Source organism: Puntigrus tetrazona, chromosome 2 (assembly GCF_018831695.1).
Source record: "Puntigrus tetrazona isolate hp1 chromosome 2, ASM1883169v1, whole genome shotgun sequence".
Lineage (NCBI taxonomy): Eukaryota > Metazoa > Chordata > Actinopteri > Cypriniformes > Cyprinidae > Puntigrus > Puntigrus tetrazona.
In genome coordinates this window covers 6,566,035-6,592,008 of record NC_056700.1, presented here as the reverse complement: position 1 = coordinate 6,592,008, position 25,974 = coordinate 6,566,035, and the positions used below count along the sequence as shown (strand labels likewise).

The window sequence follows — 25,974 nt, the reverse complement described above, 5'->3', positions numbered from 1 at the left end:
GTTATACAATTTTATAAACAACCTGGCCTATAAAATTAAATTGACCTATAAACACATTTTTTTTAACATCTGGAATAAATCACTTTTTTTAAATATATGGTTTGAAATTTTTTTTTGGTTAGTCAGTTGATGAATAGCGGTAGTGTCCTATCATACACAGAGTTTCAAATTTAAAATCCCAATCAGACCCCACAGAAAATGACATACTTTAATCAATGAATTTAAACAATACTGTAATGTGGTAGCCTATATAAATGGAAATCTAAAAAGGTCTTAGGACTTCTAACATCATCTTTAAATTTGAAATAGATAAGTAAACTGTACCATATTCATAAATAAATAAGTTGTTTTGAATATGTTCCTCTGACTAATTTTTATTTTACTTGTGTACTGGTGGCATTTATATGCAAAGCTGTATGTCTCTTGTTGTTATGTTCAAATACAACAACAACAACAACAACAACAACAATGATAATAATAATAATAATAATAATAATAATAATAATAATAATAATAATAATAATAAAAACTTAAAGAGATTTGGATGTAGAGTATTATTAGCGCTCCTTAAAGTACTTCTTAAGTAAGCTACATAATCTTTGAGTATATCATTTCGAACACAATAAGAGATGGAGAGAGAGAGAGAGAGAGAGAGAGAGAGAGAGAGAGAGAGAGAGAGAGAGAGAGAGAGAAGAGAAGAGAGAGAGCGAGAGAAAAAGAGAAAGAGAGCGCGAGAGCGCGAACGAGCGAGCGAGCATCCGGGGATTTCAGTTGACTCCGCCCACATTCTGCTCACCCTCAGCAGCAGCGCTGTAAATATGGCGGAGGTAAGAAGGAAATTCTCACTATTTTCCAAAAAGAAATCACCGTTTATTTGCAATTAACATAAATGAGCTGATAAAGTATTTGAAATTTACATTGCGTTTTATACATTTCTTATTTAATTATTGTGTGTTTTAGGTTGAAAGACGCATTGAATTCTTTGAAATTGTATTTCTCCAAAGTTAATGGCAGCTAGCTTGTCTCCAGTTAGCTTGCTGCTCTATTATAACTATAATGAAATACACTGCCATACATTAACTCCTGACCCAAACATTGAGGATTGTACAGATTATTTGTGCTAAATCCTGAATTTATAGATTTCTTTAAACTCAGATTTGCACTTAAAAGAGTGTTCTTAATCAATGCTAGCCAAAGTTATGCAAACATATAGATAGATATAATAAAAATAAAATCATGACCATACTGTACATATATTGTCACATATAACATACATACACAGTCTCTCTTAATTTAATTCACATGAGGTTTATTGGCACTTCTGTGTAACATACAGATAAATATAAAAAGGGTGAAAAAATAAACACATATGTGTCCACATCTTAATAGAAAAAAGGAATCAGCCTTTGTCCCTCATTTGATGGCAGAAGGACAGGAGGTTGAAATAGGTTTCTCTAATGTTTTTATATTTACTGCACTCTGAGGAAGTGTAGTTTCTTTTCAGGGGCTCCATCTGTGTCATGTGAGCAAAATCTGAGCTTGCTGCCTCTCCATCTCTGCTTGTGTCACGTTGAATTTGAACAGTGTTTTTTGTATACTATAGAAAGCCCTGTGTGCTTTATCTTTCAGATCTTTAATGCAGTATTGAACTGTCCAGAAGCTGAGATTGACAGACCCAAATAATTATAACAAGTCAAATTATTAATTGTAAAATTATATATTTTTTTTTTTATGAAAAATTGTCTGAAACATTATGAGTTTAGGCCATGTTTATCGGTAAGATCCAATCGTTACTGTATTCATGGCCATTGTTTTGTTTTTGAGTTTGTATCCCAACCATTAGATAGCAGTCTTTTTGAGTTAATGCATTTCTCTTATGCGTGAGATATCAACATAGACAAGCAATAAACTGTAAATATATAATATTATGGATTTAAAAGCCATTAATGCCTGTCAAGGTATATATTAGCGTAACACACCATCTTATACAGCAAGTCAGCTAACTATGTGCTGTAGTATCTGAATTATGTTGCTAAAAATATTTTTTGAATCTAGCTATAGCTTCTTTTTTTTTAATTCTGAGCATTAATCTCTTTTGCAGTAAGTAGTGAAACTACAGGCTTTTAAAATGCATATTTAAAAGGTGGGCTATATAATTAACACTTCAACTTTCTGGTAGTAATGATGCAATCAATCAATCATTTTTATTTATATAGCGATTTTAACAAAACAGGTTGCATCAAAGCACGGATGCATAGTTTATGCTTATTTTTAAAGCTTCAAAGTACTGCCAAAAAAACCATTCATCATTATTTAATTCTAACAAAAAAGTTTTTATTAAAAACTAAAAAAAGCTTGCAATTTGAGACTTGTTTTTGTTTCCAAATAAAAAGAAATATATTGGTATAGGCAACAGTATTGGCAAAATTGACTTGAAAAATATATACATATCAGCAAAAATCCAATTTCATGTATCTCTAATTCAGATATATTTCAGTTACACTGACTTAAGTTGTATGTAAAATATTTTATGTTCTCCTACCTATACAGTTAGCTTTCCTGCTGTTACTTCATCACCTATCTGAATGATTGGCGCTGTTTCATACTCAAATCATTCTCATGTATTTTAAGCATTTTCAGTTTAGATATTAGGTGTTTTAAACAATTCAAAAATGAAACAGTTCAAAACTGATTTTAAAGTGGTACTCACACGGTGTGATCGATCATTTCTCTTTGTTTCAGCAGTGAGACACACGCATGCGTACACACACACACACACACACACACACAAACAAACATAAACATAAGCAAGCACAAGCAGGCGGACAGCAGGCAAGTAGAAATTTAGCTTTCTTTGGAAAAGTCTTAAAAGTCTGCAAAAGTCTTAATGAGTATCGCCATTAATGCATATTGTTTAACACGTAAGACTTTGGTGAGCTTAAAAGGTATGTTTATGCTGCTGCCTAGATAGGAGCAATAGGTGAAGATACAGCCTTTGTTCTGGTGGCTTTTTTCATAAACATTTTTCCTCTTTTTTATTTTTTAAATACAGTTTCTTTGTAGTGTAAAAATTTCATTCAATGCGCAAAACGGAGTGAGTGAGTGAGTGAGTGAGATGAGGTGTGTTCGATCTGAAGCAGCACCGCACAGATTGTTTGCTGTATGACACCATGAGAGGTTCACAAAGCAGGCGACTCTGCATGCCTCGAATCTCTTTCACAGTCCTTTGATGTTAAACGCCAATTGGTCTACACATGTCTGGTTCAAATTGAACACAACTCAGCTCACAGTCACTCTTTTGACACTGTGCTCAAAACTGCATGTAAACATATCGACATTGTGGAAGTTCTTAATTGTGAGTTAAGCTGACACAAATTTCACAATTTGTTAGTTAATACAATATTGACTGTTTTTGCTTGAGTCCGCTGATGAAGTTTCAATCAAAGCTGCAGCAGATCTGTTTTGGGTCTCTGGTGTTCTGGTACTGAAACTGAATGAATCTATGTTTTCAACTGCCGCAATCAAGTGCCATGTAAACAAATTCAATTGCCTTGTTTTTTAACAAATCCGCCATTTGAACGAATGCCTAATGACTCGCTAATTAAAACTAAACTGTTTGATTGGGGCAACTGGGGCTTGCTGCCTTCCCCTCGGTAGAAATCTGCAACCAGATTTCATAATTGCTTAGGATTTGTAAAATGTGAGCCCAGGTTGTTAACATTAAAATTTTCAAAAATAAATTACTCCTCTCACACAAAGTATGAATACTGATCAATCACTTTTATTTATATAGCCTTTTTTATCAATACTGATTGTATCAAAGCACCGAACAGTATTAAATAGGAAAATAGAGTGATAGTAATGTATAATGATGAGATTTAACAATTAATCTTTTATTAAATGCAGAGACAGTCTCTGTAATCAAATCAACAATGATCTCTAGAAATTAAGAGTCCCCAACTAATCAAGGCAGTGGTGACAGCAGCAGGGAATGAAAAACCCATCCATGACAAAATGGAGAAAAAAACCTTGGGAGAAACCAGACTCAGTTGGGGGCTTGTTCTCCTGTGGCCGGAGGTTTAAATCTAGATTTAAACTGACAGAGTGTGTTTGATTCCCAAACAGTGTTAGGGAGACTTTTCCAGAGTTTGGGTGCTAAATAGGAAAAGAATCTGCCACCTGCAGTTGATATAGATTTTCCCAAATGGCTAGAGTTTTGAGAATGCAGCGGACGTGCAGGACTATAATGTGGTAAGAGATCGCTTAAGTATTGAGGAGCTAAACCATTCAGGGATTTATAAGTAACTAACCAGATTTTAAGATCTTTCCGATGTTTGATAGGGAGCCAGTGCATTGTTGACAGAAGCAGTCTTGTGAACTTGTCCACAAAAGGAGATCATTCGGAGCTCTACAGATACATTCATGTGCATTCTAGAAAGTTTATAGAAAAGTCATAATATTAACGTTAAATCCTATTGATTATAAACCTGCTGTGACAAATAAAAATTGGCTAATTATTTGGACAATCGTGAGCCCAGGCTGGATGAGCTGCAGGTGTGACCGTTTGTGATGAGTGCAACCAGGTGCACTGCGTTGGTTTGGATGCTGAACCGCCAACCCCCCACCCCTTTTACCGACTGGAAAGCCTCCTTGGCTGCTGGTGTCTACACTATGTCTACACTATGTTCTCGGGCTGCCCCTTCCTGGTCAGGTCTGTCAGGGAGCCAGCTATAGAGGAGAAGTTGGGGATAAAACATGTATAATTACCCGCCAACCTCAAAGCTTGTAACAAGGACTTGGTTTGGGGCCTCTGGGCTTTTTTAACCGCCTCCACCTTTTCCTGGTGTTGAATCCCAGGTACTTGGCTTCCACGAGGGCAAGGTGGCATTTGCGGGGGTTGGCGGTGAGCCTGGCTGGGGCCCCATGGAGGCCAAAGGGAAGGGTCTGGTACTACCAGTGACCACTTGGAAGACAGTCTTGGGTTTTGCTGATTCTGAATAGAGGGACCTAACCAGTAACCCGGCCCTTCCCAGAAGTTCCAACAGCCCGTCGACATGGGGCATCCGTTAGTCTCAGAGACCTCATTTAGGCGCTGGAAGTGGAGGGTGCTGTCTGGCTTTGGGACCATAACGATGGGACTGGACCATGGGCTGTGGGACAGCTCAATTACCCCCAACTTCAGCATTTGTTGAATTTCTGACTCTATAGCCTGCTGACAAACCTCTTGGACATGATAGGGCTGCTGCCGGACAATGACTCCTAGGGCCGTCTGGATCTCGTACTCTACTATGTTGGTCCACCCGGGGTGAGGAGAGAACACATCGGAGAACTGACCAATCAGGTGTTCGAGTTCCCCCTTCTGGGCAGCCGACAGCTGCGGGTTGATGTCCACAACCACGGGTTCGGAGGTGGCAAGCACAGCGAGTTGGTCCTCAGTCCTGACTCATTTCTTTAAGAGGTTGACGTGGTATACCTGGTCCGCCCTCCGCTGACCTGGCTGACGTAGGCAGTAGGTGACCAGGCCGACTCGTTCAAGAACTGTGTAGGGACCCTGCCAGGTGGCGAGAAACTTACAGGCCGTGTTTGGGCCTGAAAAATTACATTATTTTGTGCTTTGCACAAAAATTGTCGGCTTGCAGTTTTTTGTTTTTTTTACCACTGCAGTCCTGCCAGCTGCACATCAGAAAAACGAGATCAAGTCAGTCGTGCGTAAAAGTTTACTGCGTGTATATTACTTTAATTATGGTAATGACAGAAAGAGGGAAACCGCTTTCAGTGCACTTTTCATCTAAAGGCCGGAAGAGAGATGTCATTTTTCTGGATTTTTTTGCAGATGTATTGTAGTCTTTGACTGTTCTGTATTACTATAATTTTCAACCTTTCAAAGCATTGTAAGATTTGTAGAAAATAAAATATGGGAAATATCGATTTAGAGGGGAATTTAAGATATTTTCTATAATAAGTAGAAGAAATTATTGTTGTTAAAGGAAATCCCATACTATGTCCATACCTCACATAAAACCATTTTACTGCCAAGGATATTATAGGATATTACCTTAGAAAGCTAAAGAGACCCATTTCTAATAAGTAGAACAAATGAATGGCCAGTTCTTATGCGACGCATACTATATGTACACCTCATATGAAACCATTTTACTACAGCAGTTTTATATATGAAAAAATCCCATTCCTAATAAGTAGAAAAAACCAAAGGTCAGTTCTTATACAGGACGTCCCACATTATATGTACACCTTATATTAATCTATTTTAGATTTAGATTCAACTTTATTGTCATTACACATGTACAAGTACAAGGTAACGAAATGCAGTTTAGGTCTAACCAGGAGTAAAATAAGCAGCAAGTGCAGGATATAGGTACAAGTATAAATTACAAGTGCACATACAGGTAATATGTACAGAAGATAAATATGTGATAAATATGTATAAATTAAATTACAGATGAATGTGTTAATGAAGGGGAAATTTACAGTTAGCATGTATAAGCAATTTACAGATGGTTATGTACAAACAGGATATACAGGATATGTATAGACAAATTTACAAGAGTATGTACAATGGATATGTGCATACATTTACAATAGATATGTACAGTGGAGTGCAATGAATGTTTAACGGTGCATTTTTATTTATTTATTTTTTTTAATGGGGTGGGGATGAGGGTGGACGCTGGTGGGCCTTCTTGACCAGGCTGGAGGTGTTGGTGGTCCAGGACAGATCTTCAGAGATGTGCGTTCCCAGGAACTTGATGCATGAGACTGACTCCACAGCAATCCCATTAATGTGGATGGGATCATGTGTGCCTCTTCTCACCTTCCTGAAGTCCACAATGAGCTCCTTGGTTTTGGTAGTGTTAAGGAACAGATTATTGTCTTTGCACCATGTGGTCAGATGCTGGACCTCCTCCCTGTAGGCAGTATCATCGTTGTTGCTGATGAGACCGATCACCGTAGTATCGTCTGCAAACTTGATGATGGAGTTAGATCCAAACACAGGCCTGCAGTCGTGGGTGAAGAGGGAGTAGAGGAAGGGGCTCAGCACACAGCCTTGTGGTACGCCAGTGTTGAGAGTGACAGTAGTGGAGCAGATGTGGCCTGACCTAACATGCTGAGGTCTGTTGGTCAGGAAGTCCATAACCCAGTTACACAGTGAGATGTCAAGATCTTTGAGTTTGGTAATTAACTTGAAGTCAACAAACAGCATTCATGCATAAGTGTTTTTATTGTCCAAGTGTGTGAGTATGGAGTGCAGTGCTATGGAGACTGCATCCTCAGTGCTCCTATTGCCTTGATAGGCAAACTGGTGGGGGTCCAGTGTGGAAGGCAGAGAGTCCTTCAGATGTGACAAGACTAGTCGCTCAAAGCATTTCATAACAATGGGTGTGAGTGCTACAGGGCAGTAGTCGTTTAGCCTACCAAAATTTTGTTTCCTCTGGTGTGACAGAAAACGTTTTGATGAAATTTAGGGAGCACTGCCTTCAAGTTAGAGTGATTAAAATCCCCCACAACAATAAATGCAGCCTCCGGGTGAGCAGACTATTGTTTACTGATGGCTGCATGAAGTTCGTTCATAGCAAGCTTGGCATCAGCATTGGGAGGAATATAAGCGGCAGTTATATTGGTGGATGTGAACTCCCGTGCCAGATAAAACGGTCTACTCTTAACCATGAGAAACTCTAGGTTAGCTGAGCAGTGTCTCCAAGTTTGTGCACCAAGCATTGTTAATATAAATGCACAATCCCCTGCCTCTGGTCTTACTGGAGTCATCCGCCGTTCTGTCTGCCCAGAATGTGTGGCAACCAGCTATGCTGATAGCATGGTCTGGTATACTGCTGTTTAGCCATGTTTCGGTGAAGATCATGACATTGCAGTTCTGAAGTTTCTTATGATGCAGAGTCGAATCTCGTCCATTTTGTTCGCCAGTGATCGTACATTGGGAAGGAAAATGCTGGGTAAAGAGAACCGATGTGGTGTTAGCTTTAGCTTACCTCTTAGCCCTCCTCGCTTCCCTCGCCTTTGTTTACGATCCCGCCGCCGCCTTCGAGCGCTTCCGCCCGGCCGGGAAGAGTGCTCAGCCTTGGTGATTCTGATGATCTCAGGGACGAGTCGAAGGTTGCCGTTAAAACTGTCGGAAATGGATGAACCAATATCCAAAAGCTCTTGTCGGGTGTACAATGTAAAGGCACTGCTGTTCTGCACAAACAGACCCGAAATGAGCAAGTAAAATACTGCAAAACTGGAGAGACTGAGCCACTTGATGTGTACGCGCCGCCATCTTGGTCGTCTTGGTCGCCATCTTGGTCCTTTACTGCAGCATTTTCGAGTTATTGCATTTAGAGGGCTATAAAAACACCATTTCTGATCAGTATAAGAAATTAAAAGTCAGTTCTTATACAGGACATTTCATATAAGGTGTATATATAGTATGGGACGTCCTGTATAAAAACTGTCCATTCTTGTAGTTATTAGAAATTAGGTCTTTCTACCCCTCTAATTTGAATAATGGCTCATATTTTTAAAACCCTGCAGAAATGGTTTCCTATGAGGTGTGTGTATATAGTATGTAATATACCATATAAGAACTGACCATTGGTTTCTTCTACTTATTAGAAAGTACTTAACGTAATTATGGTAATACATGCACATTATAAATTTCACACACAGCTGATTTGACTGTGTTTTTCAGAAGTGCAGCTGGCTTGACCGAAAAAATTTAACCACTTGAGGTAGGCTACTGCTTGCGTCCTCTCAGCCTTCTCAGCAAACATACTGCTGTTCTTTCTCCAATGCAGTATCTAGACAGCATGAATTTATGAATTTATTAATTTATTCGGACAAAAAGTGTCACATTATTTTATATCATGTTATATTTTGACTGCTTACAATGACAAGGCCTGCCATCTTGTCTTTTTGGCTTGTTGTTTCTGATTGCACTTAAGGGGGAAATCCAGATCAAATCCCAGAAGCAAAAATCAAAAGAAAATAAAGTTGTTAAAACAATTTCTTTGCCCTTGTTAAGTAGGGGGCCAAAAAATTATTTAAATTGTAAATTCTATTTATTTATTTATTTTTTGTAGGCCAGCCCTACTAAATTTTCATTTTAGATTTAGAGACAAATTAGAGTTAAATATGACTTCAGAAAGTATTTTCTCCTTAAAACTGTAATTTCCCAATGACAGTCCCAGAAAAGCAGTTTGAAACAGCCTTTTTTTTGCTTCATCACACAATTCAACAACCAATCATGTCAAGGTATCCAGCCCTTAACATATTATTAACTTTGCTACAAAGCATAGGGTTTAGTGAGAAGGCCATCAAATGACATCAAATATTAATATATTTTTTAAAATGTTTAAAAAGTTTAATAACTTTATTACCCCTTTATTAATATTACCCCATGTTTTCACAATGTCATGTGTTGTTACTGCTTATTTGTATTTAGAACCACTAACTTGAACCACTGCAACATTATCATCATACAAAAAAACAACATACACTTAGGGTGTATTCACACCTGTCTTGTTTGGTGATTTGAAGTGACATTTTCCCCCTTTTTAGTGTGGACCTTTTGGGCAGGTGTGAATACAGCAATTGCACTCTGTTACACACCAAACAACCAAACCGAGACCCAGCTGAAGAAGTGGTCTCAGTTCAGTTCCAATTGAAAATTACATTTCGCTTAGGATGTGAATATAACCCGACCCAGTTACAGAAAACACTGCATCTTTTGAGTTAACAGGCTCCCATAGTTGGAGTGTAATGGAAAAGTTTGCTACATTTGCTATCCAAAATGAGAAGCCTGCGATCACTTTCCTATATGCTCTGTTTTTGTTTCACTTTTTTTTTTTTGTTTTTATACCTAGTCCATCTTCTGCGCAGTGCCACTGTCTGTAGGCTATGTATAAGAGCATGCTCTCTCTGCCGGATTCATATTGTGTTAGTAGTAGATATTCAGTAAATAATAATAACAATTGCACTATAAAAAAACTCTTTGATTAAGCTGTTTTTGAACTTCCTGTTTTTTCCTGCTTGAGAATTTCTGTCCAATAAACGGATGACCTTAGCACATGTGTGGTTTTGTTTACAATTTCTGGTTCACTTGCTAAAAAGGCAGTGTGAAAGCAAACCACACCGGCCAAAAAAATAAACATTGCATTTGATCCAGACCAAAGCAAGCTGATTTTCCTTGTGTGAATACACCCTTTAAAAGAGAAGACTTGCAATAAATTTTGTCATCTATCATTTACTTCATACAATCTGTGTGTAAAAACGCTTGTACATTATTATACTACAGTAGTTTAATCATTTAATTTAGTTATCATTTTAATTGAATTTAAATTTCATAAAAAACAAAAAAAAAATTCTACAATTCTTCCATTGCATATAAATGTCATCTCAAAAGTCTGTTTTCCACAAGGTTTTTGGCACATTATTTTGTCTCCATGGAAAAAAAAAGAAGTTTATTGCTATAAATAAATAAATAGGGATGGGTAGGGATGGGTACAGAAACCCGGGAGCAGATCAGTGGGTTTTTGTTACAAAAATATTTCTGTTTTTAAAATTATACCTTAAAACACTGAATTCTGGCTGAGTTCCCGCTTCTTAATCCGACTTTTAATTTGTTCCTGGCGTTTAAAATGCATTACCAAGTAGATACCATAGATGCAAACTATGGAGATTATCTCTCCTTGTTCATCTATTCTCTTTTGAGCTTACATCAATTCAAAGGTCAGTCAATAATTACTTTAATGGTTATATTGTTTAGAATTGTAAAGTAAACCTACAAATAAAAGTATTTTTACGCCTTCTCTCTCACACACAGTTGACTGGTGATGTTTTGAACATTGTTTAAAAATGTTGTGATTTTATGTTTATATTTGTAGATATATATGTGAATTATTTATGTGTTGGTAATTTTTTTTCCCCTTTCCTTTTTAGGCCTACATGATGTAACTTTCATTTCTTAACTTTTTATATATATGTGTGTAATATATACACACAAGCATTACTGATTGCTCTGGTTGACAATGAATTTTCTATGTTATGTGTGTTTTATATTGCAAGGTAACGAAATAAAAAATAAAAATAAATAAATAAAGCACTGAAATTCTAAGAAATAAAAAATATTTTGGTTTAGGTCTGCCTAAATGCATACCATGGAAACTAAGTCATTTATACAGTGGATATAACCTCTTGATAAAAATGTGTACATTTGTGTAAACAAGAGTAATTCTGTCCAGTGATTCACAACTGACTTACATCAGGACACAAAATGTATAGCAGACATCCAAAAGTAACCCAACACAGTTCTAGTATTGTCATTAAAATCGTGCCTAATATTCATTAGTCTACATGGAAATGTTTATATTTATTACTGTACATTTAGCAATAGCGGTATAACCGTTTTTGTTTTACATAATGACAATTACACAAATAATGATTGCAAATAATTCATGCAAATAAGTCATCAGTTCTTTACTTTTTTTTTTTTAAGCCCTCCTTGGGGAGTTCAAGCCCAGGTGAGAAAATTACTATTTTTTTTCTATCATAGTAAAACAGGCATATCTTATACATACTAATGGTTTAACGCAATTTGACCTGTCTACAGAGATGCTGTTGCCTGATTATGATGATGATCAAACCCCTGAAGATGAGGAGGTTCCAGAGGGAGAATCTAATTTTGGCAATGAGATTGAAGAACTTGCAAAGGTATGATCTCATTCTTATTTTCAGTATGTTGCACCTGATCTTTTGTTTCACATTATCTTTTTATACTTCAGCATGCAGAGGAGAGTTCAGCAGGCAATTAAAGCTATTGAAGCCAAAATAATGCTGTTTTTCTTTTCTTACTTTAATTTAAATTTATAAAAAAAAAATACAAAATGTCCTTACAGAAGCAATTTCTAAATTGCTGTTTATCAGGATCCCAATAAAATAAATATATATATTTTAACTTAAGCTAATTTACTAATATAAATTAGGTGCGTCACACCTAATAGACACACAACAGGTATGTCTGCTTCCATATACATTTTTGGGCCTCCTGTACAATGTAAAAATAAAAAAAAATTAAAATAAGAAAACAAATGATGTAATATTTCTATATATTAGGTATATGCAGGTATTAAATTGTCATGTTAAGATTTGTTAAAAAAAAAACATGTTGAGAAAAAGCATTGTCATAATACATACTGTTTAATACAACAAGTTTAATAACAAAAATAATGTTTAAATACTGCCATGAACCATACCTCTGTGGCTCTCTCTGACGGCCTTTGGAGGGAACCCTTCTCTGAGTTTTAACCCTCCAAACTACATTTCCTCTTGCTTTTTCCCCAAGATTGGTTACCAGCCCATGTGCTCTTCATTACCTCCCCTATATAAACACTGTTCCTCTCGTTGAATGTTTCAATAGTATTGTCTGACACATATCATATTTTCTCTTTAAATTTTTTCTCTTTTTCAGACACTTTAGATCTTAAAGTCTCTATTAATGAGTTGATGAGTTCAAAACACAGTGAAAACACAGTGTATTTAATTTCAATCATTGAAACTGAAAAAAAGAGTCTGAACAGGAATCTAGCAACCTGTGTGTGTGTATATATATGTATATGTATATATGTATATGTATATGTGTGTGTGTGTATGTATATATATATGTATATGTGTATAGTATGTATATGTGTATATGTACAGTATATATATATATGTATATGTATGTATATGTGTATATATATATATATATGTGTGATTTGCTGATATGGTGTATTCAAACACAAATAATGAAAAAGAAACTTGCTTCCTTTCAGGAGAAAGAAATGCCCATTCAGGAGCTCTTGAGCCTATATGGTTATGGAGGCAGTGGATCACCTGAGGAAGAGGAGGAGGATGAAGAGGATGTGGATGGAGAGGAGGAGGAGGAGGAGGAGGAGGAGGAGGAGGAGGAGGATGACGACGACGAAGGAGAGGATATGGATAATGATGAAAGCAGCAGAAGCACTGCAGAACTGAAGAAGAACAAGGTCTGTTCCGTAAAAACCCATATAGCATTAATCATGGGCAACATTTGCCTCTTGAGTGGGGTGGGGTGAAGTGGAGGGGTTTGGTTTAAGAAAAAAAAGGCCCTACCATGCATTAATACAGTCAATGCAGCTCAGTGAAGAATAACTAAATGATTGCCTTCGTTTACTAAACTGTGGAGCTTTGACTCTCATTGCTGATTTGAAAGGTGAATATTTAGGAGGATCTATTCACAGAAAAGCTATGTAATATACTGTACACCACCATTCAAAAGTTTGGGGTCACCCAGACAATTTTGTGTTTTCCATGAAAAGTCACACTTTTATTTACCACCATGAGTTGTAAAATGAATAGAAAATATAGTCAAGACATTAAGTTTAGAAATAATGATATGTATTTGAAATAATAATTTTTTCCTTCAAACTTTGCTTCTGTCAAAGAATCCACCATTTGCAGCAATTACAGACTTTTGGCATTCTTTTGTTAATTTGTTGAGATAATCTGGAAAAATTTCACGTTGGATTGGATAGATGGGCACTTCTTGCGTACCATACGGCCACGCTGCTCCCACAACAGCTCAATGGGGTTTAGATCTTGTCACTGCACTGGCCACTTCATTACAGATAGAATACCAGCGGCCTGCTTCTTCTCTTGCACAATTTGGAGGTGTGCTTTGGGTCATTGTCCTATTGTAGGATGAAACTGGCTCCAATTAAGTACTATCCACAGGGTATGGCATGGCGTTGCAAAATGGAGTGATAGCCTTCCTTATTCAAAATCCCTTTTATCCTGAACAAATCTCCCACCTTACCAGCACCAAAGCAACCCCAGACCATCACATTACCCCCACCATGCTTAACAGATGGCATCAGGCACTCTTCCAGCATCTTTTCAGTTCTGCCTCTCACATATGTTCTTCTGTGTGATCCAAACATCTCAAACTTCGAATCGTTCATCCATTACACTTTTTCAAATCTTCCTCTGACCAATGTCTGTGTTCTTTTGCCCATATTAATCTTTTTTCTTTTATTGGCCAGTGTCAGATATGGCTTTTTCTTTGCCACTCGGCCCTGAAGGCCAGCATCTCGTAGTCGCCTCTTCACTGTTGCGGTTGACACTGGCGTTTTGCAGGTACTATTTAATGAAGCTGCCAATTGAGGACATGTAAGGCATCTATTTCTCAAACTAGAGACTCTAATGTACTTATCTCCTTGCTCAGTTGTGCTGCAATGCTTCCCACTTCTCTTTTTACTCTGGTTAGAGCCTGTTTGTTCTGTTCTCTGAAGGGAGTAGTACACACCGTTGTAGGAAATCTTCAGTTTCTTGGCAATTCATGGAATAACCTTCATTTCGAAGAACAAGAATAGACTGTCAAGTTTCATATGAAAGTTCATATGAGTTATGAATATATCTCATATATTTGTGTTGTATGTGTGTCCCTTTACCTCATTATCCTAATTACAACTCTTGATTTGCTCCGATACCTTCTAGAGAGTTCTTTCTTGGTATCAAAATGATCCTCTCATTATCCCTCAAATGATGATTTACCCTGTAGTGCATTATATCATTTTTCTGTGTTTTGGAATAAAGTTGCAACTAGTCCAACTCTTTAGACCAGCAATAAAGATACCAATGTGCCATAAAAGCAAACAAAGAAACTTTCTCCCGCTCAAAATCCATGCCTTGGATTGGTGATTCCAATTAAACAGTGGGTGTGTCAGGGAACTATCAAATCCTATCATCCTTCCTTTGAGATGGATACTCTACAGACAAAAACTCTTGAGTCTAACCTTCTGGTAGTTACCTTCAAATAACTTTGTCATCTCGCTGGGGACTTTCCTACCTTTAAGAGGAACCAGAGGAAAACCCCCAGCTCACATCTAGAGAAATCATCAAGAACTTCTTGTCTTCCACATTCGGATTCTTTTGCAGCAACAAAAACTAATGGAACTAACTTTTATAACTAGTTGGATGCGTGTTTAAGTTTGAGCCCCTGAATTTTGATTCTTTGATTCTCACTGTTGATTCAACATTGTAGTTAATTGATGTGAAATACTGCCATTCTTCTCCTCCTTTCTCTATTTCTTCCTTACTTTCCTGTATCTTATATATATATATATATATATATATATATATATATATATATATATATATATATATATATATATATATATATATATATATATATGTGTATATATATATATATATATATATATATATATATATAATGTGTATGTATATGTGTTTTGTTAATATGTTGTATGTTATCTATAGCCTGTTGATTAAAGCCCTCATATTCACAATTAATTGTCTCCTGAGTGCTGCTCACAATTTGAAGTCACTAAATGTTGACCCTTGCTACATGCTAAATTACTGCTAGTACTGCAGAGGAGAAAAGCAATTTTTCCTTGGCCAGGAAAATAACCTTTCCTAGAATTGATAAATAATTATATTGTCTGCTCGGTGGACGAACAGATCTAATAATTGTAACATTAATTCTGCTACAGTTAATTTTAAAATATAATCTAAATATTTATTATTAATTATACCCAGCTATAATTAATTATAAATATTCACTCTTTTGAGCTAATTTGTTACAGATTTATTGGTGGAGAATGCAGGCACATTCAAACTTGTTATTGTGAGCAAACTCAGTATACAATTTATTTGTGTTTCATTATGCGCACTTAGAGTGAGGCAAGTTGCAAAGCGAACTCACTCTTTTGACTGGATGGTTCAAAAGCCACGTCCAGTACTGTACTTTAGCAGCCACTATTTAGTGAACATCTAGTGTCATGTGATTGCATCGCTGAGTTATTTGTGCTGCAAATTTAATTTAACTAGACGATTGTTACTCTCTTAGGTTAGCCATAACGTACAAATGGTTGCCTAGTTCAGACCTAATCATATCTGATTGATATGTAAATGAGAGTTCTAAAACCTTAATTAAGGAATAAATTGTTTAACTACAGCGGATAAACCCTGTTGTTGTAAATTGTTACTGTGTATCTGTCAGAGATGAAATCCTGCCACACACATCTTTGTGCAGTTAAAACTTCTAGGAACTGTTAATGGTCAAAGTAAACTGCAGTTCCGAATATTAAAATTGTTCTGTAAAGACAAAGAAATCTCTTTAAGGTCCATTTAAATATTATCAAATATTAATAATTTAATATTATCGCCTGTTGGAAAGAAGAAATCTTCCTTCAGTGGGAGTTCTAAAATCCTGATGAAGGGATAATTTGTGTAACAACAGCAAAGAAGCCCTGTTGTTGTAAATTGTTACTGTGTAACTGGCAGCGAAGAACAGTTAAAGTGCACAAACTCCAGTTATCTTGCAGATCAACCACTAGACCAAGAGCAATCATTTGCGACACACTCAGTTTTAATTTTCACAACATTACTTTTACTAACACTTCTCAAATTTTAACCCGACCCTCCTTCTTCCGGACCTGTGGGTTGCTCACCCACGGCATCTTGTGGCCATTCTCAGTAGGTTGGTTTTCTTGATTAACTCTGTCATTCTATTTGAACAGCTTTTCAAAACCCTTCCTTTGCTTGTGTTATTTGGTTATTACCATAACTTTAACTTTTTTGTTATTGTTATCTTACTAAACCCCTTTTTGTTTAGCCACCCACTGATCTTTATTTAGTTGAATTTAGTTCAAATAGTGTTAATTTCTGTGTTCTAGCCATTTGTGTTTACTTATAGGTAACACTAGTGCTTAGTTGGTGAAGCGACGTTTTTTTTCTGCGGCAGACTACAGCAAACTGCCACAGGCCTGAGACCACCGCAGTCCTTCACTAAGCCTAGTTCCTAGAATACTCACCCATCTAAGCTAGCGAAACCCCAAATCAGACCCCTCTTCAATAGACCAAACCTTTCTGAGAATCATCAGGGAAGACTGAGTAATAGATTGATGACTTAAGCGGCCAAAGTCTTAAAATGAACACGCAGTCTTAAGTAAAAGTCTTGGTACTATTGCCACAGAATTCCCCCTAACCAGCAGACTGACACCTCCTCAAGATACCCCAATTTAGAAAAAAAAACCATCAGCAGCAAGGGGGTGGGAGCCCAAAGGCTATCTTCAATTCATGGCGTGCCACCCAAAAGAATTGTATAAGCTGGCTCAGAATATTCCTACCTTTCCAAACCTTCATTCCTACCTTCATTCCAAGATGTTCACTCATACCTCGACGATGTGGATTTCCACTTGCAAACGATGGCTAATGTAACCACACCAGATAGACTTTATCTGCTCAGAATCACTGCTAGCCATGAGGTACCGAGCTTTCTAGACCTGGCAGCCAGAAACAATCAAAGAGGATTACCATCAACTGCAGCAGGCCCTAATCAAGGAGTTCCTCTTCAGGAACTCGAGCTGCGTCACAAACGCTTTGGGAACGCCTTCGGCGTGCGCCGTTCTGAACCACGTGTAAAATCTGTCCAATGGAGGGGAGCGACGTCATGGACGAGATGACGTCGCCGACCAGGAAGTATAAAGTCACGCTCTAACGATGGCTAATGTAACCACACCAGATAGACTTTATCTGCTCAGAATCACTGCTAGCCATGAGGTACCGAGCTTTCTAGACCTGGCAGCCAGAAACAATCAAAGAGGATTACCATCAACTGCAGCAGGCCCTAATCAAGGAGTTCCTCTTCAGGAACTCGAGCTGCGTCACAAACGCTTTGGGAACGCCTTCGGTGTGCGCCGTTCTGAACCACGTGTAAAATCTGTCCAATGGAGGGGAGCGACGCCATGGACGAGATGACGTCGCCGACCAGGAAGTATAAAGTCACGCTCTGCGATGCCGGCACCAGCTTTCTGCGTTCAGTAAGCGCTACGTGTATATTGTTTGTCTGATTTGCTGTCTGTATTGTCTAGCTTAAATATTATGGCTGATAATCAGGAGTTAAAAAGAAAATCTAAGGCGAAACACGCTGGTGTTCCGTCGTGTTTCAAGCGGTGTGCTGATCCCTGCCCTCGTTATATCACGGGTGGGGACACACACAGCTTGTGCGTGGCGTGCCTGGGAGCGGAGCACGCGGCGTCAGCCCTCGAGGGGACTGATTGTCCGCATTGTTTGCAGCTACCGCTGCGAACACTCCGCTCCCGGAGGTCTCTCTTTCACGAGGAGACTTCACCAGCGTCCCCAGGGTGCGGGACCGCTTCGCCCGAGGCGGAGCGATTTAACGCATGTCTGGGGATCGCAACTCGATCTGGCGGAGGAGATGGAGACGGGCTCGTCCCTTTCTCCATCGGAGTCCGCCAGATCGGGCGCTCAATCCGTGGGTCGAAGCCGAACTCCGGCTTAGCCGGCCACGGGGAGACGTCCACTCGCGCTCACTCTTCCTCCGAGGAGGTTGATGTTGACGTGGTGGACGATGCGCCATTGCACACGCCACAATATGAGGAGCTCTTAGAGGTGGTAACTCGTGCGGTTGCCAAATTAAACATCGATTGGCCCGCCGAGCGTCGCTGAGCCTCAGAAATCTAAATTGGATGAAAGATTTCTGAGAGTGAAGCAGCCACCTCTGAGACGGAGCCTTCCATTCTTCCCAGACCTCCACAGTGAGCTGTCGAGGTCCTGGGGAAGGCCGTACTCCGCTCGTGTTTTCTCCCCCACCGCTGCTAGTTATTGTAATGTGGCGGGAGTCGCGGAGTGCGGCTATAAGGCGATGCCCCGGGTAGAACAGTCTCTTGCTACCTATCTGTCCCCCGGTGCGGCATCGTCTTTGAAGGCTCCGACCTTACCATCGAGGCCGCTGAGAACAACGTCGGCTTTGATGGCTAAGAGGTACGCGGCAGCAGGATTGGCTGGGTCTTGCATGCATACTATGGCGGTGTTGCAGGCATACCAAGCCGACCTGCTGAAAGAGATTGATGAGGGAGAGGGGGTCAGGTCCGATGACATCGCAGAACTGCGTCGGACGGCTGACCTCTGCCTCCGCGTCACTAAGGAGACCGCCCGTGCTGTAGGGCGGTCTATGTCATCCCTTGTGGCCGCGGAGAGGCATCTCTGGCTGACCCTGTCCGACATGAAAGAGCGGGACAGGGTCTGCCTATTAGACGCCCCCCTGCAGCCTTCTGGCCTATTCGGCGACTCCGTTCCTCCTCAGGGCCCTCAGGGAGTAACTCCGCTATCTCTGCCCTCGTGCCAGAGTGTGGAGGCTTCCAGCACGTTTCCCCAGCCGGATTCACCCGAGGGTGCGTCACGGCCGGGGAACGCGCCTCCCCTGCGGGGGTCCCGTTTACAGCTAGCCCGTTGTCTGCCTGCCGGTCAACCGTTTCAGGCCACCGGGTTACCTGTATCTCACACACCAGAGGTCAGCCTCGAGAGGCTGATTCCCTTAGTAGATTATTTAGCAGCGTGGAAACTTCTGCCAAATGTATCTCAATGGGTCATACTAACGATAGAGAAAGGCTATCGAATTCAGTTCGGTTTTCCACCACCGACATTCAGGGGAGTCACACCGACAGTAGTCGGCCCCCAGCAGGCTCTGGTGATGGAACAGGAAGTAAGATCCCTGCTCAGGAAGGAGGCCATCGAGGTGGTCCCTCCTCATGCTGTGGAATCTGGGTTTTACAGCCGCTACTTCATTGTTCCAAAGAAGGACGTGGGGTTGCGTCCTATCCTAGATCTGAGGGTCTTGAACCGCTCAGTCAACAGACTGAAGTTCAAAATGCTTACCATCAAGCATGTGGTGACTCAAATCAGATCCGAGGACTGGTTTGTCAACATAGATCTGAAAGACGCATACTTCCATATATCCATCCTTCCGCAACACAGGAAGTTTCTGAGGTTCGCTTTCGGGGGCGTAGCATACCAATATCGAGTACTTCCGTTCGGCCTAGCACTCTCACCCCGCACATTTATTTAAGTGTATGGATGCAGCTCTGGCTCCACTGAGACTCCAGGGCATCCGCATACTCAATTATATCGACGATTGGTTGATATTAGCTCAATCAGAGCAGATGGCAGTTCAACATCGAGATGTTGTTCTGTCTCACATGGGGGAGCTGGGTTTGAGACTGAACGCCAAGAAGAGTGTATTGCGCCCCGCTCAGAGGACCACATACCTAGGCGTGGTGTGGGATTCGACCACAATGTGGGCACGCTTTGTGCAGTCAATCCTCATGTCAGTCGAGAGAGTCAGGGAAGGCCAGTCATTCACTGTCAAGCAGTATCAGAGACTGTTGGGCCTGATGGCAGCTGCGCCCAACGTGATACCCTTTGGCCTGCTGTACATGAGACCCCTACAGTGGTGGCTCAGGACCAAGGGGTTCTCCCCGAGGGGAAACCCACTCCGCAAAATCAAAGTGTCAGGCCGTGCAGTTCGGGCCTTAGACTTGTGGAGGAAGCCTTGGTTCCTGAATCAGGGCCCAAGGTTAGGAGCTCTATGTCGCCGGACCTCCCTTGCGACAGATGCATCCCTAACCGGTTGGGGCGCAGTATTGAACGGGCGCCCGGCCCACGGTCTGTGGAGCGATCACCACCACGGGTGGCATATCAATCTGCTAGAGATGTTAGCGGTATTTCGTGCTTTGAAGCACTTTCTCCCAGACCTGAGAGGTCACCAGTCACCATCACTAACCAGAGTGCCTAACTTGCACTAGAGGGCACCGAAAAAATCTATGGTGACAACAGGATGTTGAGACCCTTTCCAGCCAGCAGAGCATAGCATGGCCATGGTGGAGCCCGGCCCAAGCACCAAACTGGGCACCCTGAAAGATCCTGGGACAGGCACAAGCCACAGGGGAGCAAAGGGATGGCCCAGAGGAAGCAGGTACTCGTCAACACCACTACCGAGACCAGACTGCCAGACGCAGAACCCCTGTCAACTTGTCCTGGACAAACCTAAATTTAAACTATCAACAGAACAAAACCGGGAAGAAATGTATTCTGTTACCCAGGTGTGTCCTATCACAATTGCCCAAACAATAGTTAGCACTGAAACTACACACATTTTCATTTGGGTTTTGCCTGTTCAAACTGTATTTTATAGCATTTATAGAGGTGTAACCAATTTGAAAACCAGAGAGCTGTATGTGGGTAAAAACAAACCATTGTGTAGCTGAGAGAAAAAGGAAAATCAATGATAGCCATTGCACACACATTAGCCATAGTCATTTCAACCATTTGAAATGTCCTGAAGAAAAAAGAAGTGGCTGATGTAATGAGTAACAGACATCGAACAGGTAGACCTAGGAAAACAGTTGCACAGCTGATGACAGAAACATTCTGAGATCTGTCAGAAAAGACCTTAAAACAATAGTAAGCAAGATCAACAACAACCTCCAGAGGGCAAGAGTGAAAGTAACACAATCTACTGTTTGCACAAGACTTTATGATCACAAATACAGAGGTTAGACCAGAAGTTGCAAACCACTCATTACCAAGTAGCAGAGGAAGGCCAGGCTGGAATTTGCCAAAAAGTACAGAGATGAGCCCAAGAATTCTGGTACAAAGTTTTGAGTGATGTGCCAAAGATTAACCTTTACCAAAGTGATGGAAAGGCTAAAGTTTGAAGAAAGGATCTGCTCCATAATCCCAAACATACAAGCTCATGTGTGAAACAAAGTGGAGGTAATGTCATAGCTTGGGCTTGAATGGCTTCTTCTGGAATGGGCAAATCATCTTCATTGATGATCTATCACATGATGGGATGAACTACAAAAACATTGGTTGCATCATTCTTTAATTTGGCAGACAAAACATATTGGGAGATCCTTCATCATGCAGCAACATAATGGCCCACAACACACTTCCAAAATAATAAAGAAGTTCATTAGAGGCAAGAAGTGGAAGGTTTTAGACAGACCACGTCAATCTCCAAACTTAAACCTTATAGAGGATGCATTTTACCTGCTAAAGAGGAGACTAAAACAAACAAACGGCCCTCAAAACAGACAAGATGCTGCAGTGAAAGCCTAGAAAAGCATCACAAAAGAAGAATGGAAAAGTTTGGTGATATCAATGGGTCACAGGCTTGATGCAGTAGGTGTATCCAAATAATAATAATCTCTTGTCCGTTTCCCTGGGTGCTGCAGTGGGTCCGTGCCGTGGGGAGTGAGGCTGATCGGTCACACACTGCTCTCTGAGAAGAAAAAAAAAGAGACAAGCTTTATTCTCAGTTGGAGCAGAGACATTTCTCAGACACTGGCATCCTCGTGCTGCTTATAAAGTCAATCCTTGATGATTTGCAGCTGTGACCGATCAGGTGGCGAGGGGTGCAGTCAGGTGCTGCTTGCTTGTTTCCAGAGTGACGCTGATGATCAATCGGGACACTCGTTACATATATATATATATATATATATATATATATATATATATATATATATTTTTTTTTTTTTTTTCACGGGTGAACAATCACACGACAAGGAGAGCTCAAAAGTAAAACCCTGGAGAATGGTTTTATTACAATAAGATTGAAAGCCAAAGTCCAAACGGTGCTACCTGTGCTCGATGGTGCTCTTGGTCTCTTTCTCTCTGGTGCAGTGGGTCTGTGTGGTGATCCGTGGGTATTGGCCAATTGGTCACACACTGCTGCCTCAGGAATAAAAGAAAGGGTGTTAGTTCCTGTTCTCATGGAGTGCTTGTCTTCTGGCGTGCCTCAGGTGGCTTATATAGCCGGTGATGCTGATTGTTCCTTGCTCATCACACCCCATCAATCCCATCCCCTGGTGTTGGTATTTTTTTTCTCTCCTATTTATATTTCTTTGAAACAGAAAGCCAAATTGACTATGAATGGGGATATACTTCAGAGATATTTTACTCGCAAGAATTTCCAGGGGTGCCCATAATTGTGCCCCACGTGAATTTAGGGAAAAAAAATTATTTCATAATGATCAAATATTTCATATCCCCATTTTAAATTCTCATTATATTGAAAGGTTAGATTACCCAGAACAGCTCCAGTCACAAATTCTACTTTATTATATTAAAAAGCAAAGTCTACAGAAAGGTAACCCTATAATAGAACAAAAAACATTGTTCATGTAGTCTTATTTTAAATATCTTTTGCTAAAAAATAAAAATTAATAACAAATTTGATCTGATTGGTGCATCTCTTTAACGAGGACTCCAAGATGGCCTCTATAGCCGCAACAGAGCAGGATGAGGACTCAGGGACGACCTCCATAACCATGACAGTACAGGCTGAGAGTGCACAGATTGCCTCCAAGGCCAAAACAGGACAGTTCGAGAGTTCAGGGGTGATCTCCTTGACCGTATCAGATTAGGCCAAGGGATCAGAAGTGGATGCTGCTGACTAGGGAGGCTCCACAGCTGGAGCTGTCACCTCAGGGGGAGCTAGAGCAGGTTCAGACCACTTTAGGGGTTCTGCAGTGGAACCATCTTGATAGGAGCAAGAGCAGGCTCAGATGACTGAAGGGGTTCTACAGTGTTGGTTGCTACCTCTGGAGGATCTACAGTACAAGCCGACACATTCATTTTCAGTTATGGGTGAACTATTACTTTAATATTGACATATTTAATATATTGAGTTGTGATCTGGATCTCAGGCTGATGGCATAATGTTAGGGAGGCATGTAAAGACCTGTAGTGCACGCCCCAGTTCCTTGTCTCTGCCCCCATTTCAAAACAGTGGCAGAAAGTGACACACAAACTTGAAGGGAAAATTGCAAGCTCAGACTTGACTTAAATGGAAAATAAAAGCAGTGTTGCAAATAAAATTGTATTTATGGATATGAACATTGTCTTGCAGAATCATTGTTTTTGCTCTGTTGTACTCTTTTCCTCACAGTACATTATTTTATTTAGCATTTTTGTCATATTTGTTTCTCTTCTTGCAGTACTTCATTTGCTTTTGCAATTATTTATCTTTGTTTGAAATAAGCATATTTATTTTCTCTCAATAAAAAAACCTTTTTTATTTGAAAGCTTTTTCTTTTGCAATAATTTCTTTTACAACTATATGTGGCTTTGTTATGTGACAACAAAGATATCGGGAGAGTTTTGGAATAATTGTAATGGTTAAACACTGACGACTATGGCAAGCAACCAGATAAACATCTATAGCAACTATATATATAAAACGCATTTAGAACTGCATTTAAAGGATTCATTTTTATTTTTTTTCAGGAGGATGAAGCAAAGGTATCCACAGGAATGGTAAATGAGAGCTACTCCACTGGCAGTCGACAGTGCAGTGCAGTGACAGCCTGTAACACAACTGAACACATGCATTCACAGAACCATGGCTACTTTCAGAGTAAGAGAAAGATAAGCTACACTTCATATTGCTCAATTCATTTGTGACCCATTCTGGCAAAATGAGTCAGAATCAGAATAAAGATACAAAACGGCAGGCAGGCGGGGTACTGAGCAGGCAGATCAAATCGTAAAGACATCAAAATGTGTTATTTTATTTTCACATTCTCTATTAAATACCTTCAAAATAATGTATGACTTTTTGGAATTGGACAAAAAAGCCATTTAAATGCAATATAATTACCAAGGTTAGCTGCATACACTGTAAAACAAACAAAAAAAACAAGATTGTACCAACAGAAACTTATGGACATTTTCTTCAACATTAAAACTTTAAAAATTAACTTTTAAAATTTTCATTATCTTGTGTACCATAAATTAACAATCTGTTATGCAGAAATTTCTACAAAATTATAGCATAGGCCCAGTAGCAAATAAATACAGCACATGCTTTATTTTTACCTCATGGTAAATTCTTAAAAGTGCATTCTGTTCTTTTTGTTTGCCTTAAAGAGGTGAACAAGAAAATATTACAACATTAATAATTTAACAATGTGTAATTAAAAAATGCATTAAAAAATGCTTGTATTACGGAACATGTTTTAGTTTTAAACACGGCAGGCAGATAAAAGAAAACATGAACAGGTACTTGTAGTATAATGGTGTTGAACCAAATAGTGTTCAGAAAAGAAACTTTAGTGTGAACCATTTTCAAATACATGGGGGAAAAAGTATTCAAAGAGAGGGCTTTCATTAATAACAATTGCTTCAGATTTATAGTTGACAGTCAAGTGAAATGTCCAGTGTTGACAGTGTTGTCCATTTTCCTGCAGAAGAACGCAATATTCTTCCCAAAATGTGAATTCTGTCATCAGTTACTCACCCTCATATGTTACATTGTCAAACATCTTTGGAACACAAATGAATAGTATTTTTTATAAAATCTCTGTGCTTTCTGCCCCACCACTGACAGCCTATGCAACTACCATTTCAAGGTCTAATAAGATATAGCTGTCAGATTTTGTTAAAAAGGTTCAAAATAATCCAAAATAATCAAAAGTCTAACAGGACTGGAACAAGATTCCAGTCAAGACGGGAAGATTGCCAAGAAATTAAATGAAACTGAAGTACAGAGTAACATGCGGAGCAACTGCTATTACCAATACTTTCCAGTTCAAATATTGTTTATGAAAAGGAAGACTGGAAATGACAAGAAATTAAATGAATGAAACTGAAGTACAGAATAATATGCAGATTGAGATGGAATTATCAACTGCTATTCTAAATACTTTCCAGTTCAAGGATTGTTTATAAAATTGCTTACATTTCAAGTGGTCTCCAATTGTGTCTGTCATGTGATCTTGTCAACAATGCTCTCATATTTAATCAAAAATATCTTAATTTGTGTTGCAAAGATGAATGACACAAGGGTGAGTAATTAATGACATTTTTTGTGCTAATTAAACCTTTTATTATTTTCAATTAAACAACAACACAAATAAATGCTACACAGTTTTATACATTTGTATGAATTCCAGTGTAGGTGCCATCACCACTGAATGTTTTTTTTTTTTTTTGTTTAAAATAAGAGAGTGTGTAGCTCAGCCACAATGGGGGAGGAAATGAAAACAGCTGCCTGCAATGACAGAAATCTGGAACAAATTAGAAATTATAAGTAAAACGTTGTAAAATCGGAAAACC

The 25,974-nt window shown here is 39.4% G+C and overlaps 1 protein-coding gene across 2 annotated transcripts in view; it reads left to right on the top strand.

Annotated features, from left to right (window-relative positions):
• Nucleotides 1-709: 709 nt before the first annotated feature.
• Nucleotides 710-25,974, top strand: part of mier1b (mesoderm induction early response 1b, transcriptional regulator) — a 59,373-nt gene continuing 34,108 nt past the window's right edge. Inside the window, exons 1-5 of one of the 2 annotated variants that reach the window (XM_043257440.1) lie at nucleotides 710-827; nucleotides 11,510-11,534; nucleotides 11,624-11,724; nucleotides 12,825-13,037; nucleotides 24,145-24,274. In XM_043257440.1, the coding sequence (XP_043113375.1) occupies nucleotides 819-827; nucleotides 11,510-11,534; nucleotides 11,624-11,724; nucleotides 12,825-13,037; nucleotides 24,145-24,274 (478 nt within the window). In that variant the 5' untranslated portion in view covers nucleotides 710-818. Of the gene's footprint in view, nucleotides 828-8,702; nucleotides 8,745-11,509; nucleotides 11,535-11,623; nucleotides 11,725-12,824; nucleotides 13,038-24,144; nucleotides 24,275-25,974 lie in introns of those variants that run through there. The other variant, XM_043257449.1, reaches the window with a different exon arrangement.